We start from the raw sequence: 25,420 nt of genomic DNA, 5'->3' as shown, positions 1-25,420 counted from the left end.
TTAAACGTTAAACACTGTTTAATCCATTAATTTTCTTGAAATTGTTCATTTACTGTTGACCTCGCTGTACACTCAAATCGGTGATGTGTGGTAATGCTTCATTACGTTATGACTTTATGCGCGACATAAAATAGTTCCATATTTTCATGCTTGTTTTTATTGTTTCTGTTGTGGTAAGTGAGAAATAGAATCCATCATTGGTGTTCGGTGAAGATCGGAAATTCCAACCCTCGGGCGCACCGCTCAAGTCTTAAACTCGGCACATCCTCGTTTAAGACTTGAGCGGTGCGCCCTCGGGTAAGGATTTTCTTATCTTCACCGAAAACCAATGACAGATTCTCTTTATCTCCCCTGCTGTTCTTAGTTTTCATTAATGCAATTTATACTTATGTGATGACAAATACAACAGATGAGTTACAATATTTTCTTTTGTTATTTGATAATGATACAATTTCATTTTTTCATAATCACAATGTACTATTGAGGCTTTACAATATTTGTTGAATAAGCTGAATGCCTATATTGTAAATCATGGGGTATAACTGTGAACTCTTGACATATAAAACTGTTGCTTTGTAATCCAGACAATATATCTGAAAATTTTGATGTATTTTACGAAATTCCAAAGTTGCAAATTGTTAATAAAACCTGTGAAAATGTTGAAACGTTTACATATCTAGAAGTAAATATTTCTTCCAATGGTCGTTATTTCCAAGCACAACAAATTGTGCATTGTCATATTAAGCATTTAAAACGTTGTTTTCATTAATACGTTATTCGATATAGTTTCTTCAGAATTGCAAGATAAACTAAAACTGTTTGATTGGTTTTACCTGTATTAAATTATGGCACGAAAAAATGGGATCTACACAAATCACCAAATATTGCGAGAGTGCATATTAAAAGTATGAAACAGTTGTTAGGTGTTAGACAACAAATAGTAAATGCCACCTTGTACAGCGAACTAGGTAGATTCCTTTTATATGTTTACAGAAAAATAAGAATAATAAGATATAGATTCCAAACAAATATAGATCTACTAGTGTATAGAATTTATAATATGAAGAATAATAATGGCACTACATCAAATAAATGGTGTAATGATGTTAAATGTATGTTAAGTTAACTTTGATTTGCATATGTATGGAATAATCAAATATTACAAATGTACAACTGAATCAAATAATTCAGCGCATAAAAGATCAATACTTACATCAACGATATAACGAAATCAATGACTTCCATAAGTTAGACACTTATTGTATAATTAAAGATGGTTTTGGTGTAGAAAAAATATTCATGTTGTGCAAGTAATATAAATCATCGAAAACTTTGAGTGAATTATGATTCTCAGCTCCTAAATTGTTGATTAAAGAAGGTAGATACAGACATATTGAACGACAGGATGGATACGTATTCAGTGTTATATGAATGTAGCTGAGAATGAATTTCACATTTAATTAGTTTGTCCGTTTTACGCATTTCCATTAATTGTTTCAAACATCGATGGTAATTAAGATAAGTAAATCTTACCTATAGTAAGTGTGAAGAGTCACGTGTTTGTTAAAACCACCCAATCTTGTTGTGTGTTTTTTTCAGTACTATTAATAACTTGAGACATCAACCATAAATATCACCAAACAGCACGAACATCGCCTGCTCACCCAGGCTTAAACTTATGAAACTGTGTTTTGCACATACGTATTACAATGTTATATTCCATTTTCGGCAACATATTGTATGTTTTTTTCCTAAATAAAATATCTTGAATCTCCCTCTCTTGTTGTTTTGCTTTCTTCAAAGGTATTGAATATAAGCGGATATGAAGATACGCTAGGATTTTTTTCTATATAATTTTGCCCAATCGTTTGGTGCTTCCCATTTCGTTATTTATCTTCCCATTTCGTTATTTATCTTACTATTACGCATGTAAAGAATTTACCTAAAGTAAAAACATTATTTACACTGTTCAATAACTTTGGAACATAGCGGGTTTAAGTAAGGGTTTGCTCGCAGATAACCGGTTTAAACTTCTAAATGGTGTTATGTCACAGATCGTTCAATGCGGTAACCCGCAGTGTTTGTTTATGAGATTCCTTGTTCGTTCCTTGTTTCCTTTTTTATTGTATGTGTATTAATGTCTACAAAGCCATATATGCATTGCTGTAGGATTTGGTTTTGTAGAAGGTGTGTTCTTGAAACGTTGCCATTCATACTGAGTCGTTGTCCTTGTTTCGTTTCCTTCATACTTTGCATTTATTACCAACTACGTGAGATTATACGTCATGGATGTTGGTAAAATTATATAACAATTTACTTAGGGTAGTACTAGTACGTAACATTATAAATATACCTAATTTTATTGAACTATTTCTGATTTTAACGGGAATAAAGCCTTCATTTCTATTCTTTAAGCCTGATGAAATCTGCAAATTGTTCTCACTGTGTCAATATTATTTCATAAAAATGACGGAAACACAGCATATCATCAACAGCTGAAAATAATTTAATATGTTCTTGTCGGATACTAATTAAAATTATATCAGCACATGATAGCAGTATTGTACGTACTGAAACGAACCAACTCAACACCGGTAAATCCAGTACGTCGGTGAACATCGCGTATTCCTAATAGATGCAAAACTGATTCTTGTTAAATGACAATTTTATTCGCATTTTATAATTTTCTAAGATATGTTCCTCAAATAGATACAAAATCATCAGATATCAAATCCGAAAGCTAGTCTTTAAAAAGAAGTGTACGATGTAAGCTACAATTGTTGATTGAATTCCGATAGGAACCCTTTTTCAGTGATCAATCCTTTGATACCTATGGTTCATTTATTTTAAACAGACATTTCGCATGGATATATGTGTGCAGCAGTAGCAGTATAATGAAATTGTCGAAATATTTTATACCGTGTGTCATGGGGCACCATTTTGACGGAATGAAAATAAAACATTCTTTAAAGAAGTTTAACTATGGAAGAATCTACGATCTGTAACGCAAAATTCATGCAGACGAAAGAAGTAAATAGCTGTTAGAGTTGTACCATTAATTCAACTTTAAGTTATATAGTTGACATGACTGGTAATGAATTAAATCAAAATGCAATATCCATTCCATGGAGTTGATGAAACTAAAATCAATGTTATTACATACGGGCCTGTGTGAGATTTATCTCACTCGCCGTTCAAACAATTCCAAACGTTGTATTCGATGTGATTTGCAGCCAAAACCAACATTTTGACCCACTTACAATTAGAAAAATCTAAAATATGTGAATTTTAAATAACAGTTCTTAACTTGTATTATTTAAAAGTCCAACATCTCCTGGTTGTCTTTGAGAAATTTCTACCACACCATTGTTAGCGTTTAAACAATATCGAACATTGATACATATGTGTATTTACGCATGTTACGGAGGGTAGATTTTAGTGACCATCTATATTTTTGGACATTAAGAAATTAAACATTAACGCAATTACTTATTCAAAAGAAACTCTTTAATGCAACATAATTGAAAAACACGTCCGATACACAATCCAATCAATATGACATTTTCTACCGTCAATACCGAGAGAGAATAAAGGTTTATGAGTGACAATTTTAAACTGTATTTTTAAAACAAAAAAAAAATAAATATTTACACTCGTTCTAATTATTAAATTGAACATCGTATAGAAAAATATTGGCATCCCTCTGTCAATTTAAAATGTCCTAAACACCACCAAAAAGTTGCGGATGTGATACGTATAGCACAGTGCTGGAATGGTGATTCTAAAAACATACAACTCCGTTACGGAAGTGATAAAATTTAAATCGAAATGAAAACATAAGCCTAAAGAATATATTGTTGTTGTTTTTTCTACCATGGGAACATTGTTTTTGGAACTTTATCAAATGTTTTAAAACATTGATTAAAAAAACAACACAATAAGTTCACATATTACAGTACTGGCAGTGGTAAAGAATTAGAAACCTGTCACCTAACATTAATTCAAAAACAATACATTTCATTGAAGAGACAGCCCTTGAAACACTGCATTTTCAAACAATTACCTGCATAAAACTGAACAGCAACTAAACTAAACTACCAGGTGTAGCATTTATACAAAAACTGTATATACAACAAATATTGTAGCATCTAGTAACGGAAGTGATAATGCGTTACGGAAATTGTGTTACATGTATAGTTAAGCCTATATTCAAACTGCTGTGTGTAATAGATTAAATAGCATAATACAAAATGTCTTTAGAAACAGTTCAAATGATAAAGCCCTCTCATGATGCAGGCTTTCTATCCATCTACGATCTCCGTCAAAAAACATTGAACAGTTCTTGATTTTCCTGTCTTTTTTAATAATCAGCTATTTTGTATACGTCTGATTTCTTTTATTCTTTTTACATCTTGGACGAATGGAACTTTGCATTTGTTACTATATTTCCAAGATTCAGTAAGAAAATTAATCAGAACTTTATCATGAGCCATGTCTTACATTACGCAGCCATCCTAAATGTCTCTCCTCGCACACCAGTTTCTAAGAGTTGTCAGCAACAGTTGAATTTGCATTTTTCGGTTACTTTTCTGATATTAGTGTGTTTGTCAACCATTCTCTGAACAATTTCAACTCAATTAATAATGTTAATAATCGTTTTCTTACTAACATTTTCTGTCTTTTATTCTTTCCTACCGATGTTTCGGACGTTCAACATACAACAATTTCTATTGGATAATAAATTCTGTAAAGATCCTTTGAAAGCAAAGAATGCAGTCAACTAAAACAATAGCTGACTCGGTTTTATTAAGTCCGTTATTGTAAGTTATATGTGCCGCTATATCTTCTTTGCACATGGAAGAAAAAAAGTCAAATTTGTCAAAAAAAAAAAAAAAAAAAAAATCAGAGAAACCTTATTACTGTGTAACAATAAAACAAGTCTAAGAATACCTTATTTCAACTATATAAATAACAAAATTTCTATGTAAACCTCCATAACATAATATCTTCTCGGTAACAGAATAAAACATGTGGTCGCTGGAGGCACATTTTAAAAAAAAATTAGTAAGGTTTTTAATATTACATAATGACGAGAACATTACTGAAACCAGATCGTATTGGGTGCAGTGACTGAACAAGGACAAGTTCAATGCATTCAGGAAAACTATCTCACCTCCGTAACGGTTATGTGGGAAAAATCAAGCTCTGTATCACTTTTCTACTGATAAAAGAGTCAGACAAAATATTTCTTGAATCTGAGTCAGTTTTGACATGTCTCTTTCATTTATGAAATTTGAATGTCGCACTGGAATTAACGAACACGTTATCTCCTCCGTAACGGACATGTTTAAAGAGGCATATTTATTTCAGCGCTATATTTTATGTATAGTTTTACGTTCAAACTAAACTGGAAAAGCAGAGAAAACACATTCAAACACCTTAAAACATAATCCCATAAACATCATATAGTAGAATGCTTTTTTGTATATAACTATGAACTTACCTCATTTACTTGAAATACTGTTCCACCAATGATTTAAAATTAAACTTTTTGTGCTTTCCGCATTTCAATAGGCAGTTAGAACAGCTAATATGTTATGTTACGGAAGTGATACGTTACGGAAGAGATAAAATTATTTCAATATTTGATAACTGTTCGATACCTTGATGGAAACAAGCCTTCAAGGTATATGATACAGACACAAAGTATTCAAGGTATATGATACAGACACAAAGGGAAAACACCATTATCATCACGAATATTTGAAGAAGTCCCCGTTACCGGTACGGAGGAGAGATTTTAAATCGCGACAAAATAAAGATGAGCTGGAAATGACAATATCGGAAATATTTACTTATCAGATCGTAACAAGGGAGTTACTTTATTGAAGTTATATCATTTGACGACAGTTTGTGTCACTTTTGTCACATCTATACCTTTTTCAAAATACTTTGTTAATATATTAGTTATTGTTACGGTAGGTGAGAACTGTTTTGGGCGACAGTAATAATTATGACCGGGATGAATGCATTTTGTGCTTATGCTATTGAAAATGTCCTTCCGCAATTACAATGAACCTTCTTTCATAATAATGCATGTAGTTTTGGTGCACAGATGTACTCCAGTGCTATCAACAGAGTTATTATTTGGCTCAGAATACTTGGCGACATGGCAGAAATGAACAGAAAGCTTTTATTTCAATCCTACTGCACATAGAAAGTAGAAAAAGGATCGACTAAAAGTATAAAAAACCCAAAGAATATGCACTGGCTAGAGTAAAAGTAAAAACCTCTTTCCAATGTAATTTATTCATCATGTGTTTGTAATAAATGAAACAGAATGAAGGCGACAAGGAATTTTCTAAAGTGGATCAAATTTTTGGTTTTGACTGTTTGTTGCGTAATTATTTTGGAAGTTTTGGAACGGTAGCTATTAGTTTTTGTTAGCTTACCCAATAATATTCTTTAAATGTCGTTTAAATTCCATGTGACTGTTGTAAAGGGTCTCCTCTTTCTTGGCTTAGCTGTTGTTGTATTTTCTGATTCTTCAGGATCACGGAACATTCAATCTTAATAACAAAGTTCCGTTTATATCGGTTCTGGCGGAGAGGGTGGGGGAGGGTAGAAATATTGCTCGTTTTAAAACATTCATAAACAGACTCACTCAAACCGAGCCTGCTGTTATTTTGCTTATTTTTTTTTTTCATTCTGTGCTTTCAAAGTATATCCTTATAGATGTAATTACATTATTTTAAAGGAAAAATGTGAATGTCCAAGAAACGTTTGTAAGTTGATACAATAGAGTTTGCTACTAGGGTATTTTAAAGGGCTGTTTAATAGTTAAACGAGGGCCACTGATCCTGTTTCCGCACTGTTGTTATAAAAATAATTGTTATTTTTTCAAAGCCGTACTCTGTAAATTTGTATCCTTGACAATACTGGGAAAGCGGTTCGGAATACTGCACAATTACCATTAAATACTTATTTCCTTTTAGTTCAATAGCCGCTAGTTTCCCCGTTGGCGCTTAAATGCATCATTCTGAGGCGAGAACTTATTCGAAACACTCTGACATCAGAATGCACAAAGCAGCGCAGCGTCGTTATGGTAACGTTCTTGTTTTATATATAGCTGCGAATGTATGATGGGTCATTGTATTACATTCTGCCAAGTTTGATAACAATAAAGGCTACTGAGTATAGAAGTGAAGAAAGTGACACATTATCAATGCAGTTTTATTATGGAACATAATATCATTAAACTTGACTTGATTAAACCAAATATGTTTTTATTTTCTGTCGGATATGCCTGTCACATACAGGACACTGGGACACTTGTTTTGCACAATCCATACACATTCTATGATGAGTGCAGGTTAGAAACAATACATTCACAGCATTAGCATCGCAGGTCATACAGAACATCATGCTTTCAGGCGAATATTTTCTTCTTTTGGTGTCTCTGAAAGTGTTATATAATTGACAGTTTCAATTTTCAGAAACGTTCAATACACTTTGATGAATTTACAAGAAGCAATTATTCTTCAAATGTAATTTTGAAACGGTGTTTCTTGCCTATGTGTTTAATTTAAACGCAGGGTAATGTATTTCTAGCGAAAAACTCGTTTTCAAAACCCATTGTTCCAGGAGCATCATTTTAACTTTCATTTTATTACAGCACACCTCAGCAGGGCGGTTATATAAATGTGTGAGCTCTGAAAATGAGCGCTACATAGCTGGAAAGGGAAAATACAGAGCGTCTGCGCTAGGTGGTTAGGTTCGAAAATGCACAGAGCGTCTGCGCTAGATGGTTGGGTAGGGAGAATGCACAGAGCGTCTGCGCTACATGGTTGGGTAGGGAAAATGCACAGAGCGTCTGCGCTAAATGGTTGGGTAGGGAAAATGCACAGAGCGTCTGCGCTAGATGGTTGGGGTGGAAATATGCGAACACTTTGTTAGTCGCTTCCCCCATCAGAATATTTTAATGCATGTTTGGTGTTCAGAACTTTAACAGTCGAATACTTTCCTTTTTGTTGTATCAAACAGAAAATGAGCAAAACTCCATGATAAGCAGGCAGTTCTAAAAGATCACTTTTATCTTCTTCTAACTGTTTCGTAGGGCACGTAAGGCTGTTCTCCTTGCTGTTGTGCTTTCTGCAAAGGTATTAACAAGCTTATATGATGATGTGTTAGGTTTTCTTCATATATTGAATTTACTTCTTACAGAAGCTGTTTGTGCACTATTAAACGTGTACAATGAATTTTCCATATGCAATAATGTTTATTTACCTTGTCAAATAACTTTGGAACATGGTTTTGCCTAACAGCAAGGGTTGTAACTTTCCAAAGGTGTTTTGTCACAGACCTTTCCATGGCGACAAGCCGCGATGTTCGTTTATAAGGTTTTTTTTCTTTGTTTGTGTTATTTTGAATCAATGTCAACAATTCCATACATATGCTACTTTAGGATTTTTTTTTTGAGGTTGCGTTCTTGAAACGTTGCCATTCCTACTGAGTCGTTGTCCTTGTTTTGTTTTGTGTTTCATACTTTACATTTATTATGAATTGTGTGAGAGTGTATGTTTTATTAAGATTATAAAAAGTTTTACTTATAGTGCTACAACATAACATTTTGTTACTTATGCAGAAGTGTAACCTTTCTTTAAATGAAAGCGTTTGATAGATATTTGCTTCATTATTCACTGATTGGCTTGCATATATTATGCACAGTGTACTGTTGTACTATTGTACTGGATATGCGTTGCCGTAGAATGTTTCTTATAACATTTGCTTAAAGCAATAGAGTGTCATAACCTAATGTGCTATAAATATTTCACAAACTAGGGAAACCATGTTGATGTTTCCAGTATTTAGTCACATGTATGAAATATCCAGTCTTATAGGTGTCTATTTATTGGCCAACAGAGAGACTTGCAATAAATCATATTATACCAGGCGTAAGCGTCTTTGATTCTTTTGAATTTGAAACGTTTTACAGTCTGGGATTACATTGAAACATCCTTCCAATTTCATCTAAATGTATTATAAGTATTTAGTGTACCTTGTCGCCAGGACAGATTAAAATTTCATATTCATAGAACTTCATTCAGTTCAATATTTTAACTGTTAAAACAGAAAAATTGATAAGCAACAAGTTGCCAAATACGACAAAAATGAAAATAGATTTATTCATGGACGATTGTGGCAATGCACGCTACTTTCCACATTCTCTGGCCTCGGGTTGAGCAGAACTCGACTTATGGACTTGTTACACTTTGTCTCTGTTTTTTCAAGTAAACATTTTATCCGGATTCAAAACATAGGACCCTCTTTGAAAAGTAAGGAAAACATGGATATTTAACGCTTTTCAGTTGAATTCTTTTTGTCGGATCCGTATAAAATCTGAAAAGTAGATCCCTCGTATGCCTATTAGTTGACAATTTGGTTAGTGTATGAGTTGGCTTTGTAATTTAAGCTTAACCTATATATGTCGCGAGGCTTATGTTTCAACTGCAACGCAATTTCTCTCATATATTAGCAAGTATATGTTACGTGCTTATATGTGAAATTATTATACATAACAATTACACTTAAAATTTTAACGCAGTCGGGAGACTTTTAGAGACATTTATGCTAAAACAAACAAGAATAAACAATTACAAAAATCGAAGAAAATGTTTTAGCAAATGTATGTACAATTCAGTCATATAACGGCGGAGTCTCCTTGAAGGAGTGAGCCCATCTGTATAGAGCAACATAACTGATTAGATTATTACTCACAATATATTTACATAAGTTGAGATGTTGTTGATCTGTCATGTTTATGCAGAGCGACAAGCAAATAAAAACTACTAGTAACATTGTTATGTCTGTGCTATGATCCTACCAGGGACCGGGCCCCTACCACACGCTTTGGAGGCGGAGGTTTTCTCACAGATCCACCTCTGGCTTACTTCAGTGCAACAGCATCTAGGCATGTTTGAAGGCGTAATTTTTGAAATATAAAATTTAGTTTATTCTACTTTTTCAGGTTTAGAAGTTCTTCTACAGTAATGAGTGTACTATCCGAAAGGAAGTCATAAGTCTAATACTTGATTATTTTTTTCTGTTGCCGATGGAGCTATTTTCGTTCAGTGCAGTACATAGATGATTTTGACTTGTTGGACTTGTCATATGGTTTATCACTATTTCATCACAAACAAAAATGACATGCTCAAGTCATTTATATTTCAATGTTAATAACATAAGAGACATAAGAATAGGTTTGCGCAATTTAATACTTGCCTGATAACCAATTATCATTTTATTAGTGCCTATTGAAGTCTGGTTTCTTCTTGATAAAAATTTGTAATCTAATACAAGGGTTCTTTTAAACCTAAATAATAATTTTGTAAAGATGTCTTACAACGATTGCCTTTAAAGTAGGTCGATAACAGGATTTATTGACTTTGGGAAAAGTGAAACACTTTGTGTCATCACAAATTCTTTGTAGCTTTTTGAATAAATCAACATTAAGATTGTAAATATTTTATTATAGTTATATGTGCAGTACGTATTTATAAACACAAAGTTTCAAAGGCAAGAACGCAAGCACCCGGCCCAATGGGCCTATAAGTCCCCTAGTCAAAGAAGAAACATAATGTACGTGATAAAGTATATACAATTTGCATATAGTTATAGACGCAATAACATGTCTTCTGTTGGGATAACTGATAGACATAAAATCATTCCCTTAATTGTACAAAGTACATTAAGTGAAAAACAAATATTAAATGTAATGTTACAAAATAAATATATGTATGATATCGGACAGTATATGAAATACCATTAATATTCACTAAAGTTTGATTTTGGGAATATAAAATATCTTCATATTCTGGTAGCCTTGAACTATTAATTTTGATATTTTTCTTGGATTTCATTTTACAAGAAAGAAAGTTATGTCTGTTAGATAAACATGTATATAATTCACATGAGATGAAAATTTCGAACACATTAGCTCTCAAGTCCTTATAGTAAAAAGTGTTTCAACTGTAATAATTGTGCTATGAAAACTATTCCTTGAAGCTACGCATAAGTAAAGTATCATAAATAAAATCACACAAACAACTAAAACAAAAAATTTAATGAATGTTATCAAAGCATTTTACCAACACAGTCTATTACTGAATTTAGAAAATAAACACCCTGTACATTCCCAATAAGGTGTACAGAATCAATGCTTGTCATTAATATTTATTTTTTGAAGCAAACATTAATGCATCGGAAATGAAGCACAAGAACATGAAATATAAGATGTACAATTAATTTAGTGAAGCAATGAGTATTTCGTTTTATGTCAACAGTGCCACTGGTTGCAAACTAATAAAACGCTTTATGAGAACACTTTATTCGAAAAACGACATACAAAAAGTAAAATATTTAGAAACAAACTAACAAATATAATGCTAGATTTGTACAAACGAAAACAATATATAGAAAAACATGAAATCTGTTCACTACCCGATACGTTACGAAACAAAAGTAAAGAACTTAAACTAAAAGAAGTTTTACAATGCTGGGTTTTTTAAGGAGTATATCATTAACTACACAACAAATTGACAAAACTGAGTTATTTAAATGGCATATAGGATCGCGCAGCAAAAGAAAATATACTGCGAGTGTTTAAATCACCTGTTATATAATGTAATGTTGTATCACATTAAATAGTGTGAATAAAAAGGCAGCGAAAACACATAAAGGCTATTTCAGCAACTTTTTACTATTGCTTCTGTACAATTTCCCTTTTTTTAAACGTTAGCAAATAACTACTGTTTACAAGTATTTACACAGTTTTTTTATCATGACTTTGTATGAGTTAGCTCGTGCAGTTTGCATGGATGTTTCGCAATTTTCGTACCATCTTTCTGTGACTCTAAGGACTTTTATACATTCTTTAGACATTCTACTTGGTTTCTCTTCTGGGACAGGTATGGATTCTGTTTGCACTAACAGACTGCTCTGTGTAGTTGATAGGTTATTTGGCGCTGACGTGGTTGTCCTTTCAAGCACATGACCATTGATACACTCTTCTACCACTGGGTCGTACAACTGTAAATTATGTCCGCATAGCAACGGCAAATTTTTACCTGTAAGAATAATTTGACCAGCTGTGTGACCGTTGCAGTAGGGATGCAGAATTTTATCTATCAACGTGTCGCATTTTTTAAAACGCTTGTATAGGTGAATAATGTCCAGTTCAATGGCATGGTATTAATGACCATTAAAAGGAATAGTACATTTTAGTACAATTAGCAGCGATAACAAAAAAAAGAAGAACCGTTACAGCAGACAGATTAAAAGAGAAGTAGTTCCATATACAAAAGAGGTTCGATGTACAAATATACCCTCACATACCGCGCTGCAGTCGCTACTTTCCTGGGACTGGTGTCTTAACGCTAGTTACGATTTGACGCGCGATGAAATGACGAACGTTAACATTAGCCTGCATCAGAATAATCTTTGGAAATTCATCATTTATATAATGATCGCACAAAAATATATGGCATTGTTAAAGTATAACTTTCATCATACTATAAATGTCTGAAAGCTGTGTGCTTACCTTCTGTTCGCAAATATCCAAATAGAAAAATAGAAAATAAAACGTAACATCTGAAAGCGCTCATCTTCTTATAATGTTCAATATAAGGGCTTCTTTTTTATATAGGTTTCTACTATGGGATTCCTTTAAAACGTTTCCAATTTTGTTATGTTGGGCGACCTGAAGTGTTTCCACTTTTTCTATTTTAACATCATTAATAATTATAAATCTGGCAATACCATACCAGTGACACGTTATTTGTAATGGTTGGAGACCTGATCATAAGACAAAGTATTAGAAACATATAAACTAAAGGTGGTGCTAGTATTCAAAAGTAAAATATATACTGTTGAGTGACATTTAAAATAATTCGGTGGAATACCAGTATCTTAAATAACTGCATTTAAACGACATGTTTGCAATTCTTGGGATGGGTATTATTAAATTGTTTTTAAAGTGGAGATCTTGCATAATCTCATGTTTGTTTTTCACAAACAAATACAAATTGGGCCTAAAAATAGAACAAAATTTAGATTAACAAAAATGCACACGTTCCACGAAAGTGGAAAAAATAAGCAATATCTTTCAAAATGCATAGTGGAAAACGGCTAGATAAAATTACTTAGTTTAGATAAATTCAAACAAACATATTTTTAGATTTGAAATATAATATAAACATAAGTATGTTTAACGTTTAACAGTATACAACATGTTTACAACTTTACATTGACCTGAATACTACAGGGTCGCCCGTGATATTGTTTACCTTTTAAAGGGTGCTTCATTATTAATCAGTAGGTTGGAATGTTAGGGGATAATTGCACTAGGGTAAAATTAGATATATGAAACATATATAAATATGCTAAACATTTAACACTTTGCAAAATACCTACCCACTGATTAAACAGTAAAATTTATGCACACTACTACGTACCCTACATTGTAGCTAAATACACTCAAACTTAAATGTACACTATTAAGCCGATTTACCTGTACCTGAATATAGTTCAGTTCTTTTCTTTTAATGTCAAAATTCCGTCAAATTTCGTTAAAGATTGTCAGCAGGGTAGATTCAAGTTAATGGAACCGTGGCAATTTATTGTATTTCGTATAATTTAATGTTTTAGCTGCTACAATTTTAAGTTCGTTTTTTTTTCTGTGGCCTGAAACACAATTGTATTTAGGTTTGAAGTACATGACTCTCCATAGGTATTTTATATTGAAAGAAAAAGGAAACTATGGATATGAAACATTTTTCATTGCATTTCCGTAGAAGCCTGCATAGTTGATATTTGTATTAGTATGTGCGTTAGTTTTCTCACAAATGCTTAAAATATATATGTCGCGGGGCTCGTGTTTCTATGACAACGCATTCACTCTCATTTTTAAACAAAATCCTTCATATTTTACTGGATTTTACTGTCGTAATTTAGATTTGATTTAAATTCTATAGTAATATGAAAACACTTCTGCGACAAAGTATATTCAAACCTGACGTCGATGGAGATGTTATTTACCAGCTTCGTAAAGTTGTTGGTCATGGAAATTTTTTAATTGTTTAGTGGTAAAATTATAAAATGTTGTATTAACAGAGGTTATCATCAGACTATTTTAATGCATGTTTGGTATTCAGGACTTTTACAGTTGAGTGCTATATTTCCCTCTTTGTTGTATCAAACAGAAAATGGTAAAAATGATATGCAGTTCTAAAAGTTCACTTTATATTTATCTTCTTACCTATTTCGTTTGAACCTTAATGCTCTTTGTTGTTTTGCTTTCTGCAAAGGTATTGAACCCAATCGTGGATGATGTTATGTGAGCCTTTTCTTCTATATACTTTTACAGAAGCTCTTTGTGCTTCGTATTTCGTGACTTATGTCACTATGACGCGTGTACATAATGCAAAAAAATACCCTGTCACATGGTCGGTACAAAAGTAAGAGTTTGCGTGCAGATAAACAGTTTAAACTTCCGAAATGCGTTTTGTCACAAAACTTCCAATGGCGACAACGGTGTTCGTTTATAAGATTCATTCGTCCTTGATTCCTATTTTCTTCTTCGCATGGGTTTTTTTTAATCAGTGTCAACAAACCCATACATACACTGCTTTTTGATTTGGTTCTGTGGAGGCTGCACACTTGAGTCGTTGGTCTTGTTTACTTTACATTATTACCAACTGCGCGAGATTGTTGGTCAAGGAAGATGCTCTTTTGTTTAGGTTTGATTATAAAAGTTTTAATTTATAGTGCTAGTTCATAACATCTTGTTACTGTTACAAAGTGTAACATTTTCCTAAGTACAAGCGATTGGTAGATTTGTGTTCCATTGTTCACTTTTCAGCTTGAAACCATGCTTAGTGTACTGTTGTCCTATAGTATGCAGAAGTGAGTTTAAGAATATATGTATTTCTAATGAACGTTGCTTAAAGCTAAACCGTGTCATTACGTAATGTGCCACAAATATTTCACAAATCAGGGAAACCCAGTTGGTGTTTTAATAATCATCTTGGTTTCCAGCAATTAATGGCATGTATGAAATATCCAGTAGTTCATCAATCTATTTATGACACATATTGAATCATCCACCATCTCTTTAAAACGTTTTTTAAGTTTTACTCTGTAGGGACCCACAATGAAATATTCTTCTAATTCCGTTGAATTAACTGTACCTGGTCAACAGGACAGCTTTAAATATATCGAATCATATCTATTAAACGTCATTTCAGTGCTAAAATAGAAGAAAATGAAACAGGTCGCCAAATACGACCAAAAAATAAAATTTTGCAGGTTCGGTTTGACTCAATCTGACCAAAGTACTTGATCTTCTAAACGAAGATCTGAGAACGACCCATTCATATTCGTCTTCTGTATATTTTGGATTTCCAATATTGCTATTTTTATTTTCGCAAATCTATTTTTATTTGAACCAATCAGACAACTTGTTCGAATGTCAAAGAGTAAGAAAAATTTGCAGTCAATCCAGGGCTCGAACCCGGGACCTCTCGCTTACAGAGTAAGTGCCCTTACGACTGAGCTAACCGGCTATCTGACATCTTCGACATAAAAACTGTAGATATCAAAAACCAAGGCTTTTTAAAGCTTGCAGAATGTTGTAAGTTAGCTTTTGATTGGCTAGCGGAAGGGTCGTCAGAACGAGGCTATCAATAGCTCGTTGTCAGATCCTAAGCGTAGCGTAATAGGAGATGTACTTTAGTCAGATTGGGTTTGACTGGGCCTGTTCATTGACGATTGTGATATTTCAGACTACCGCCCACATTATCCGGCCCCGGGTTGAGCATAACACATGTTACACACTTTGTCTCTATTCCTTCAAGTAAACATTTTTTCCAGGTGTGAAGTATATGACCCTTTAACGATATCTTAATTTGAAAAGTAAGGATAACATGAATATTAAACGCTTTTCGTTTTTGTCACATCCATAGGTCTGCGTAGTGTGTTTTGTTGGATCTAATTTAAACTTAACAGATATATTTCGCTAGGCTCATGTTACCATGGCAACACTTTTTCCACATATATAAGCAAGTCTAATGCTTGGTTTTTTCCTGTTGTTGACAAACCATTATCTATTTTACTTTGTAAAGATGTCATACAATTAGTGCCTTTTTAGCAGGTTGATAACAGAATTTATTGACTTGGGAAAAGTGAAACACTTTGTGTCATCACAAATTCTATGTAGGTTTTAGAATAAATTAACAATAAGATAGTAAATATTCTATTATAGAGACATGTGTAGTACATATTTATAAACATAAAACTTCAAAGGCAAGAAAGTAAACACCCGGCCCAGTGGGCCTATTAGTCACCTAGTCAAACAAGAAACATAATACACATGATAAAGTATATACAATTTGTGTATAGTTATAGATGCAATAACATGTCTCCTATTAGAATAACTGATAGACAGACATAAAATCATTCCCCTAATTGTACAAAGTACATAAAGAGAAAAACAAATATTAAATGTAATGTTACAAAATAAATATATGAATATCGAACAGTATATGAAATATCATTAATATTCACCAAGTTTGGAATATTAAAAAATCTTCATATTCTTGTAGCCTTAAATTAAACAATTTGATATTTTTCTTTGGTATTCATTTTACAAGACAGAAATTTTCTGTATGTTAGATAAACTTGAATTTAAATCACATGAGATGAGCGTTTCAAACACATCAGCTTTCAAGTCCTTGTAGTAGAAAGCGTGTTTCATCTACAATTATTTTGCTGTGAAAACTGTTACTTGAAGCAAAGCTTAAGTACAGTATTTTACCTAATGTAAAAAAATAATTAAAATCAAAATTTAACAAATGTTAACAAAGCACTGTACCTACACAATCTATTACTAAATTAAGAAAATAGACACCTTGGACATTCTCAGTTAATAAATAAATCAATTCGGTAAAGTTTACAGAATCAATACTTATTAAATAGAGGATTGCCTTTTCATATTGAATTTATTAAACGAGTTGAATAAAATAATAAAATGCGAGACTCTGTCGAGCATTTTATCATTTTTATTCAACTCGTTTAATAAATTCAATGTGGAAAGTCACAAATGTAATATTCTTTTTATCACATGTTAGCTTTTTCTGCCTAAACATGAAAAAATCTACTTTCTTTAAATATTATAAACAAGGCAATTTGACCAACGTCTCCTACGAGTTAAACGACGTCGACGTCAAAGCTTTATTACACTAGTGTATGTAATGGCTTTATTACACTCCCGCGACATCAAACATGTGATAATAACTATTATCTGATGCAAACTTTAATACATCTGTAATAAAGCACAACAACATGAAATATAAGACTAATTTAGTGAACCAATGAGTATTCCATTTTATGTCAACAGTGTGACTGGTTGCACACTAATAAAAATGCTTTATGTGAACACATTATTCGAAAAACGACAAACAGAAAGTATAAATATTTAGAAACAAACTAACAAAGATAATGCTAGATTTATACAAACGAAAACAATATATAGAAAAACATGCACTATATTCAGTGTCCGATACGTCTTGAAACAAAAGTAAAGAACTTGTAAGAACAAAAGTAATGAACTTAAACTGAAAGAAGTTTTACAATGCATGGTCATACAGAGTTTAAAGAGTATATCAATAACTATATACAACTGATTGACAAATCTGAAAAACATAGTGTGAGTGTAACAGTAATCATATAACAAGTGAGCAATTTAGATCACCTGCGATATTCAATGTTGTACTACTTTAAATTGTGTCAATAGATTTGCGGCTAAACATTTTAAATCTATTTTGCAACTGTTTACACTATTTACATCTCCTTAATGCTTCTGTATACAATTCCGTTGATTTTTGTCATTCTTATTCCTAAAATCCACATAAATAACAAATATTTACATAGTGTTTCATTAATGAGTTAGCTCCTGCATTTTGCATGGATTTTTCGCAATTTTCGTACCATTTTTCCCCGGGTCGATGCCGGGCGCCAGTTCCACAGACTAACATCAGCTGTAAGGTATTGTCCTTTCTTTTGTTTTGTAATATCTACTCGAAAAACTGAAAAATATATATTTAACGTTCTTAAATGTGACTTACTTACACATTAGACAAATGAATACAACCCAAGAAAACAACGCAGTCGGAAGAACATATATATGTACACTTTCGAAAGAAATCTCTTTAAACGTCATTAATTACAAACTCGTTTCCTGTGCTGTAATGCAAGAAATGATTTGAAAAGTGGACTGCAATTTCAGGAAGAAGAGATATGAAAAAAGTTTAAGCAGACATTTTCAATGTTGTTTATAGCTTGCAGTGATATGAATATCTAGAACATATTAATCAACGGGCTTATGTTGGAAGAATGCCGAGTACACAAACAGGGCGATGTTTTACCGTAAGAAGATTCATGACATATTCTCTGGTCGCTTCTCAACCTCCTGGGCTTTTGGAAGAACTTGTCATTGGCGGCCGGATGTTGACATGTGGCGTTAGGTGACCCTCGTTTATAGACATCTAGATTGCAACACCTTTAAATTAAAGGATCATTTATTCATAAACTTGCCGGCCATACATACAGTATTTGTTCCTATAATACATGTTACATACTTAGAAGTATTACCATTTAAATTGTTAAAATTCTTAATTTACTTTCAGATATGACCATTTAAACCCTTTTTACTTACTACAAGCACTGCTGTTTTTTGAATTTCGTTTGTCACGATCTATGTTTTGATACACTTAGTACCTCATGGACAACAGGTTCGAATACCACTATATAAAGTCATCAGTTTCCTTAACATATCAAACATACTGTTCTATCAGCACAGATGTTTTAAGTGTCTTACATGTGTTTTTTCTCTGGTTTGTCATCATAGATCTTGAACTCTGCGCTTGTTTGCCGGCAACATGTCTGTGATTTAGGGTGGTAGACACCAAATCCACAACATCTGTAGCCTTCATTACGACCACAATACAAGTGTCCATTACATGTCAGTAAGTCAGCCTTACCTCTGATAAAGAATTCGAAATGTTCTATATTTAGATTTGGTAATATTGACGCAACTTTACTCGCGACTCAAGAATCTTTCATACTATATCTGTAGGATTTTATAACATCAAAATTTAAATAATATACATTTGTATCTTAAACTCAAAGACGTTTGAACAAACATACATGTATGTTTTGATACATAATCATTAGGGTCCTAAAACTGGATTGCATATAATTTTACCTGCATGTTCGTCGAGTTATCCTGCTTGGATTGTCTTCTGGGATAGATATGGATTCTGTTTGAAGTTGATAGCTGATTTGGGGCAGACGAAGTTGATAGCTGATTTGGGGCAGACTACACACTTCTATCACTGGGTTGTACAACTGTAAATTACTTCCGCACAACAACAGCAAGTTTTTACCTGTAAGAGTTGATTACAATGTGACCAGCTATGTAACCGTAGCAGCAGGGATGCAGAATTTTATATAACAACGTGTCAATTTCCTTACTATCAGTAGCTCGGTGTGTTTAATGTTAACACTAACAAGTATTGGACGCGTGCTTTAATGAATACAAAACTAGAGTTCATGGCTGGAAAATTCGTTTTACATTCTCGGGGTGTAAGATGACTCTCTTGCTTTAAATGACGTATACCTGCATCTGTGTAGTAGATTTATGCAATGATATAAAGAAAGTCATTTATTTGATTTTAATATGGCACGCAAGAAAAAGATTCCATCACTGGCATTAGGTGCGGATGGGAATATGCGGCAGTCTGGGTAACACAGAAGAACATCGTTTAAACCATTGAAAGAATTTTATAACGTTATCATTAACCTACCTCAGCTCAGGAGTATAATATATTTAAGTGATATTAAAATTTATACAATAATCGCACAAAATGTGTATGGTTTCTATCACTATCGTCAAATTAAAAAGTCTTACAGCTTAGAGCTTACCTTCGGTTAGCAAATATATCAATAGAAAAATAGAAAACGAAAAGTAACGTCCGAACGCGATCATATCTTCGTACAGGCTTTTGATCCATATGAAAATAGCTCGCAACCTTTCCGTTTTAAGCATATTTGGTGGGTTTCCTTCAAAAATTTTTTATATGAACTTGGGCATCATTGTTAATTTTAAATCTGGTAATACCATTTTTCACACGTGACAGGTTATTTGTTGTTGTTGGAGACCAGCTTTAGCAACCGAACGTAGCTGGTTTTTATAAGAGAAAAAACATAATTACACGATACTTTTTATGTATTACTCTGTTACCAAATATTATTTTTAGCAGAGTCTGGTTCTTCAAGAAGAGTAATTGTACTTTAAAATTGTTTACACCATTATCTACATTGACCCACTTTAAACCAAAGTTCAATTTCGCTAGGATTTGTAAAGGTGTTACCAGCTGGTATTTTATTGTTAAATTGTTTACTTAAATACCGATCATTGTTTGATATCACGCTTCTTAACCTCGTATTCGTTTTACGCGGGACTGAAAATAGATCAGATCTATCTATTTATGGTCTAAATTTCCATTTGGAATGCCAAGGAAAGATCATTTGTTAAACTTAGGCACATGAAATAAATTTTGTGAAAATATTTTAAAATTTAACACTGCAAAATACCTGCCCGTTGACTAAATAGTATAGAAATATGCGCAATACAACCTTCTAACTATAATACATACAACCTTAAAATTCATTTATCAGCTGGTTTAACTGTAATTTATTTGGATAAATTATGTCTCTAATCTATTAGTGGTATAATTCCTTGGACTTTAGATGTCAAATCTCGATGATACTTACATATGAGAACTTATCTTACAACTGATATTTTCACAAATATATTGAATGCATAAAGTAATGAAAAATGTATGAAAGTAATATATAAGCACATCAAAATTTAAACGTCTTGTTTTCCTGTGAAAGTCAGATTTTTTCAGAACTTGAAGGTCAGAGTAAACCAAAAAAATTTTTTTTTTATTTTTTTTTTCAAAGTGGTTTTCGTTATTCAAAAACTAATAAGCACGAGAAAGAAATGTAGTTTGCTTAAATATATAAGTACACATGAAATAGTTAAATGCAAGTCTCTTTGATTAAAGTTTTGAATTAGAGGCAGTTTGACTCAAACTACACTTCTTAATTTTGAGCACTGTCATATGAAACTAAAAGAAAAAAATGATTAAACAATATGCTTTTTATATACATATATATTAACTATATGATTGATAACTAAACAATAAATGTGCATTAAGGGGCATAGCCAGCTAAAAAGGATGTTGCGGTATAAGTTATCGGGGTTCGGGGGAAAAATGTATTGTACATGTAGCTCTGGTGTATTTTGATGTTTATTTGGAGATTTGGAGATATAATCTCCCCTTTTGGAATACAATTGTTATAAACAAAATAAATTAAGCTTGTTGAAATCATGCACAGGTCAGGGCCTTTGGACATAATTAGGTTATTATGTTAATAGTTACCCTGCACAAACCTGTGTGGTTATCTTATGTAAATTCAAGTAAAAATGTCTGATGAAGTTCATTATCTTTTTTAAAAAAACAAAGATCATAACTATTTAGACTTGATGCAAGGTACAAGCAGTCTGGTGGGTAGGGAAAGGTAGACGAAGCAAAATATCTTGTATAGGTACGAGACAGGGTTCTTCTGGACTACAGCTTAATATAAAACTACTGATACATGACGTGCAATCGTAACGAGCAGACAATGTCTTTTAAAAAGCTGAAGGCTTTCCAAAATATATGCTTGCCGGTTTTGTTAGGTTGGTGCGTTTGGTGCGCCCCTGAATCAGATAGTGCATACACATATATTTTTAGTATTGTAAACGTTAAATCCAGCATTCTGCTGAGTTTTAAGAGTTTCTGCTTTAAAGTGTTTTGCGTTTTTCAAAAAAGGAAGAATAAATTTGTATTTTAACTAATTTTTACCAAGAGGTAAAAATTATACATATTGTTATTTCATTCTTTTTGGTCTTAATGTTTAAGAAATGTTTTCAATAAAATGTTTATTTCGTTGCTAAAACATGTCGCAACCTTGCTGTATGCTGGGGGTGTGGGTGGAGGTTGGGGTACAGAGGTCCTTGCCCGGAAATTTTTTTAATGTGTGCATGCCAAATCCTGAATTTTCTAAGAGGACTTCAGCACTGAAAAAAGTGTAATGCCCTGGCATTATGGTATTGTTTACCTGTTCTACTTTCACTTTCGATTCTTCTATATTGTTATTTTTTTGCAGCTATCACTGGCAAACCACACAAATTTTGACAGTTGCACTGATTTAAAATTCAGTTCAACCTGTCTAATTCATGCGTTACGCCAGGAACCTCTAGCATTTCCCGGTATCACACGATCACTCGACTTCAGATGTAAACAAAGTACATGTTGTTACGATTTCTTGCATATCTGCTCCATAAGTACTTATGTAATGAACTATGTATGCTGAATCCTGTTGGGGTCGATAATTGTTCCTTCTCTTGAGAAGGAATATTATAGTTTGGTAAGTCACACTTGACTGAGTTACTGATATCGAAAGCTGTTGTCATTACAAGCTGGCCAGTCAAACTCCGTGACCTTAGAAATAACTTCTAATGTTAAAACTATTCTTTCCTAATTGAGGCGACTCTCTGACTGAACGCGTCCATGGATTACATATTACTAAACCGAGGATGGTTAACTGATTCTTTTATTTCCTCCATTCTTGAAGAACATAACATATGTACAAACAGATAGACATATATCAGCAAATTTACATGTAAACAACTAAATATTATAGTTATCTTCAATTGCATGGTTAATATGTGAAAACAAACCCCATTGCGACCCTCTAATTATGTGCAATAAATTCACCCATCGAATCATAACGGATTGACCGGGTCAATGTCTTATTGCCGTATTTACTCAAAGAAGTATAAAATACACGTTTATTTTTTATAGCTCTTTGATTTACTCAACTGAAAGTGGTAACTAATTTAATTTGTTGTTGGATTTAACAATTTATGTTAAATAATAACTAGCGTAAATACCTACTTGACATTTTGGCAGTATAAAACAAACATTGCAACCAAAATTTTACAAGATGATCATTATATATTTATATAGATGTGCCCTAGAAGGAACTTTTGCTATGCTTTAACTTGTATTAATTATTGTTTGTATTCCTGTCAGGTAATTTCAAGTAATTCCTTGTGTAACACAAAAATTGTTTCGATAATATGTAGTCTACAGTTCATATTTTGCTGCAAGCGGTCATTTTGGATTAACTACTTCCGGTTTGTTGCTACTGGTAACGCTGCTCTTTTTGCATTCTATGTGCATGTAAATGGCTCATCTATTGAACAGCAGGATGCGTAACCATAAGGTGTTTAGTCTATATTAATGTTTTGCATACTATTTCCTGTGAATAATCGTCACACTGAGTGCCTGTATTTTTATGAGTTTTTGTGTGCATTGCAGTCGTGCTGCACTTTTGCTGCGTTGTTTTGGTTGCAGTGCAGCAGCGCTGCGCTGGTGTTGCACTTCGCGTGCATTTGCAAACTTTTTGCTGCAAATGCCGCTGCAGTGCTGCACTAGTGCATCGTTTGCTGCACACTGTGTCTGTCGCAGAGGTCTTTGGTATAAATACTCGGTCGTAGCTGTGCTCAGGGACTTCTGGTGAAAAATTGTTTGGGTTGGGTCACGGAAATTTTGATTTAGGTATGTTCTTTTACATCTAGGTTAATGAATAGATCAATCTAAAACTCTGTGACGTTTAGACACAAGGTTTACATTTTCATCCATGGTTATAAGTAAATTCTGTATTCCTTACATCATTCCTTATATAACGATTTTAGAAGACAGGTTACAAGTAAATAATCATCATTAAACTTTTTTTTAAAGTGATGCTTTAATTTAATACTAGAGTTTTATATGTGTACAAGTCAAAGGTTTGCATAATGGCAGTTATTTTAAGGAAAACTTTACTGGTAGGCTTTCAAGAACCTCAGATGTACTTTACTTTTTAAGGTAGTGTATGTGTATTGATATAGATTTAAGGTAGTGTATGTGCCACTGATACAGATATTTGCTCTTGTTTGAATTGTGGTTAAAATAATTAAAATTGTTACGAGTGAAAAGGTGCTGTCTCATCTTTAGTAGTAATTAGTTATAGGTTAATTCCCTTATACCAACAAAGCAAAATATTTGGTCTTGGTAAATAACTGAAGTCCACTTCAAAACACTTCACCCAAACGTCTGAAGAACAGGAACACTTGGGCTATGGCGTAGAAGCTAAGGGCTGGTTACAGTGAACACTGACTGAAGCCTTGAACCTGGAACTTCACCGTGGTGGACCATACCGCTCTAGCTGAGGACATTGGGCAAATATTCTATACGTAAAAGGGTATAACGGACCCCCTCTATTGGATACAGGAGTCAGTCTCGAGCCATTATTGAGGCAACCAATGCCACCCCCGTTTGATACCGCTCCACATACTCCACACTGCAAGGCAACGACACCCCCACTCTGCCCCTCTAGCGCGCAACAATATGTCGATTATTTACTCTAGGTTTAAGTTAAATAATGTCAAAATAGCCTTGAAAAACATATTCTTGATTACGAATTTTATTAGGGTACTAGACCCTTGTAGGAAGTCGTACCATCGATAATTATTCAGACCAAATAAGAAGGAAACAAATGAACACTCAAAACATGGTACTCCACCCACCCCCAACCTCACCTTCCTGTTCATATGCCTACGTATACAGCATAGGTACTGCTCATACATTGAAATTATCCGTCTAATAGACATTTGCGAATTAAGTGTCCGTGGACAGTGGACACCTAAGACGATCGATTTTTTCAAGGGGACCGTCTCAAAATAATTTGATTATATTATGCGCGCTAGGAAAATAGTTTATAACGGCAATAGGGTTTGGGTTATTATATCATCACTATGCGGTAGGTGATATAAATTTGGATGTGCCTGTTTTTAGCTCGCTTTTTTGAAGAAAAGTAGAGCTATTGCACTCGCTCCGGCATCGGCGTCGCCGTTGGTTAAAGTTTTTGATAAAGTCAAATATCTCTGTTACTATCAAAGCTATTGACTTGAATATTAAAATACTTATTTACCATCAGTCTACACCAGTAGAAACAATCCCCATAACTCTGATTTGAATTTTGACAGAAGTATGCCCCTTTTTAACTTAGCATTTTTGGTTGAAGTTTTTGATAAAGCCAAATATCTCTGTTACTATCAAAGCTATTGACTTGAAACTTTAAATAGTTATTTACTATCGAAGTCTGCACCAGGAAAAGCAATCCCCATAATTTGAATTTTGACAGAATT

At 33.1% G+C, this 25,420-nt stretch overlaps 1 protein-coding gene and 1 long non-coding RNA gene across 3 annotated transcripts in view; both read right to left on the bottom strand.

Annotated features, from left to right (window-relative positions):
• LOC128556382 (uncharacterized) overlaps positions 1–20,616 on the bottom strand; it is a 60,132-nt gene extending 39,516 nt beyond the window's left edge. Inside the window, exons 1-2 of one of the 2 annotated variants that reach the window (XM_053541302.1) lie at positions 20,038–20,616; positions 19,439–19,499 (exon numbers count right to left, since the gene is read on the bottom strand). In XM_053541302.1, coding sequence (XP_053397277.1) covers positions 19,439–19,499; positions 20,038–20,161 — 185 coding nt within the window. In that variant the 5' untranslated portion in view covers positions 20,162–20,616. The remainder of the gene's footprint in view (positions 1–19,438; positions 19,500–20,037) is intronic. The other variant, XM_053541300.1, reaches the window with a different exon arrangement.
• LOC128556385 (uncharacterized) lies at positions 16,294–19,385 on the bottom strand. Its single transcript, XR_008370609.1, has 3 exons — positions 19,319–19,385; positions 18,932–19,096; positions 16,294–18,140 (listed from the first exon to the last, which is right to left on the bottom strand). It is a non-coding gene; the product is annotated as an uncharacterized LOC128556385 (long non-coding RNA).
• Positions 20,617–25,420: the final 4,804 nt, after the last annotated feature.

This window comes from Mercenaria mercenaria, chromosome 4, assembly GCF_021730395.1.
Source record: "Mercenaria mercenaria strain notata chromosome 4, MADL_Memer_1, whole genome shotgun sequence".
NCBI classification, from domain to species: domain Eukaryota; kingdom Metazoa; phylum Mollusca; class Bivalvia; order Venerida; family Veneridae; genus Mercenaria; species Mercenaria mercenaria.
The sequence above is the reverse complement of the archived record's forward strand: the minus strand, read 5'-3'. Positions and strand labels throughout refer to the sequence as shown.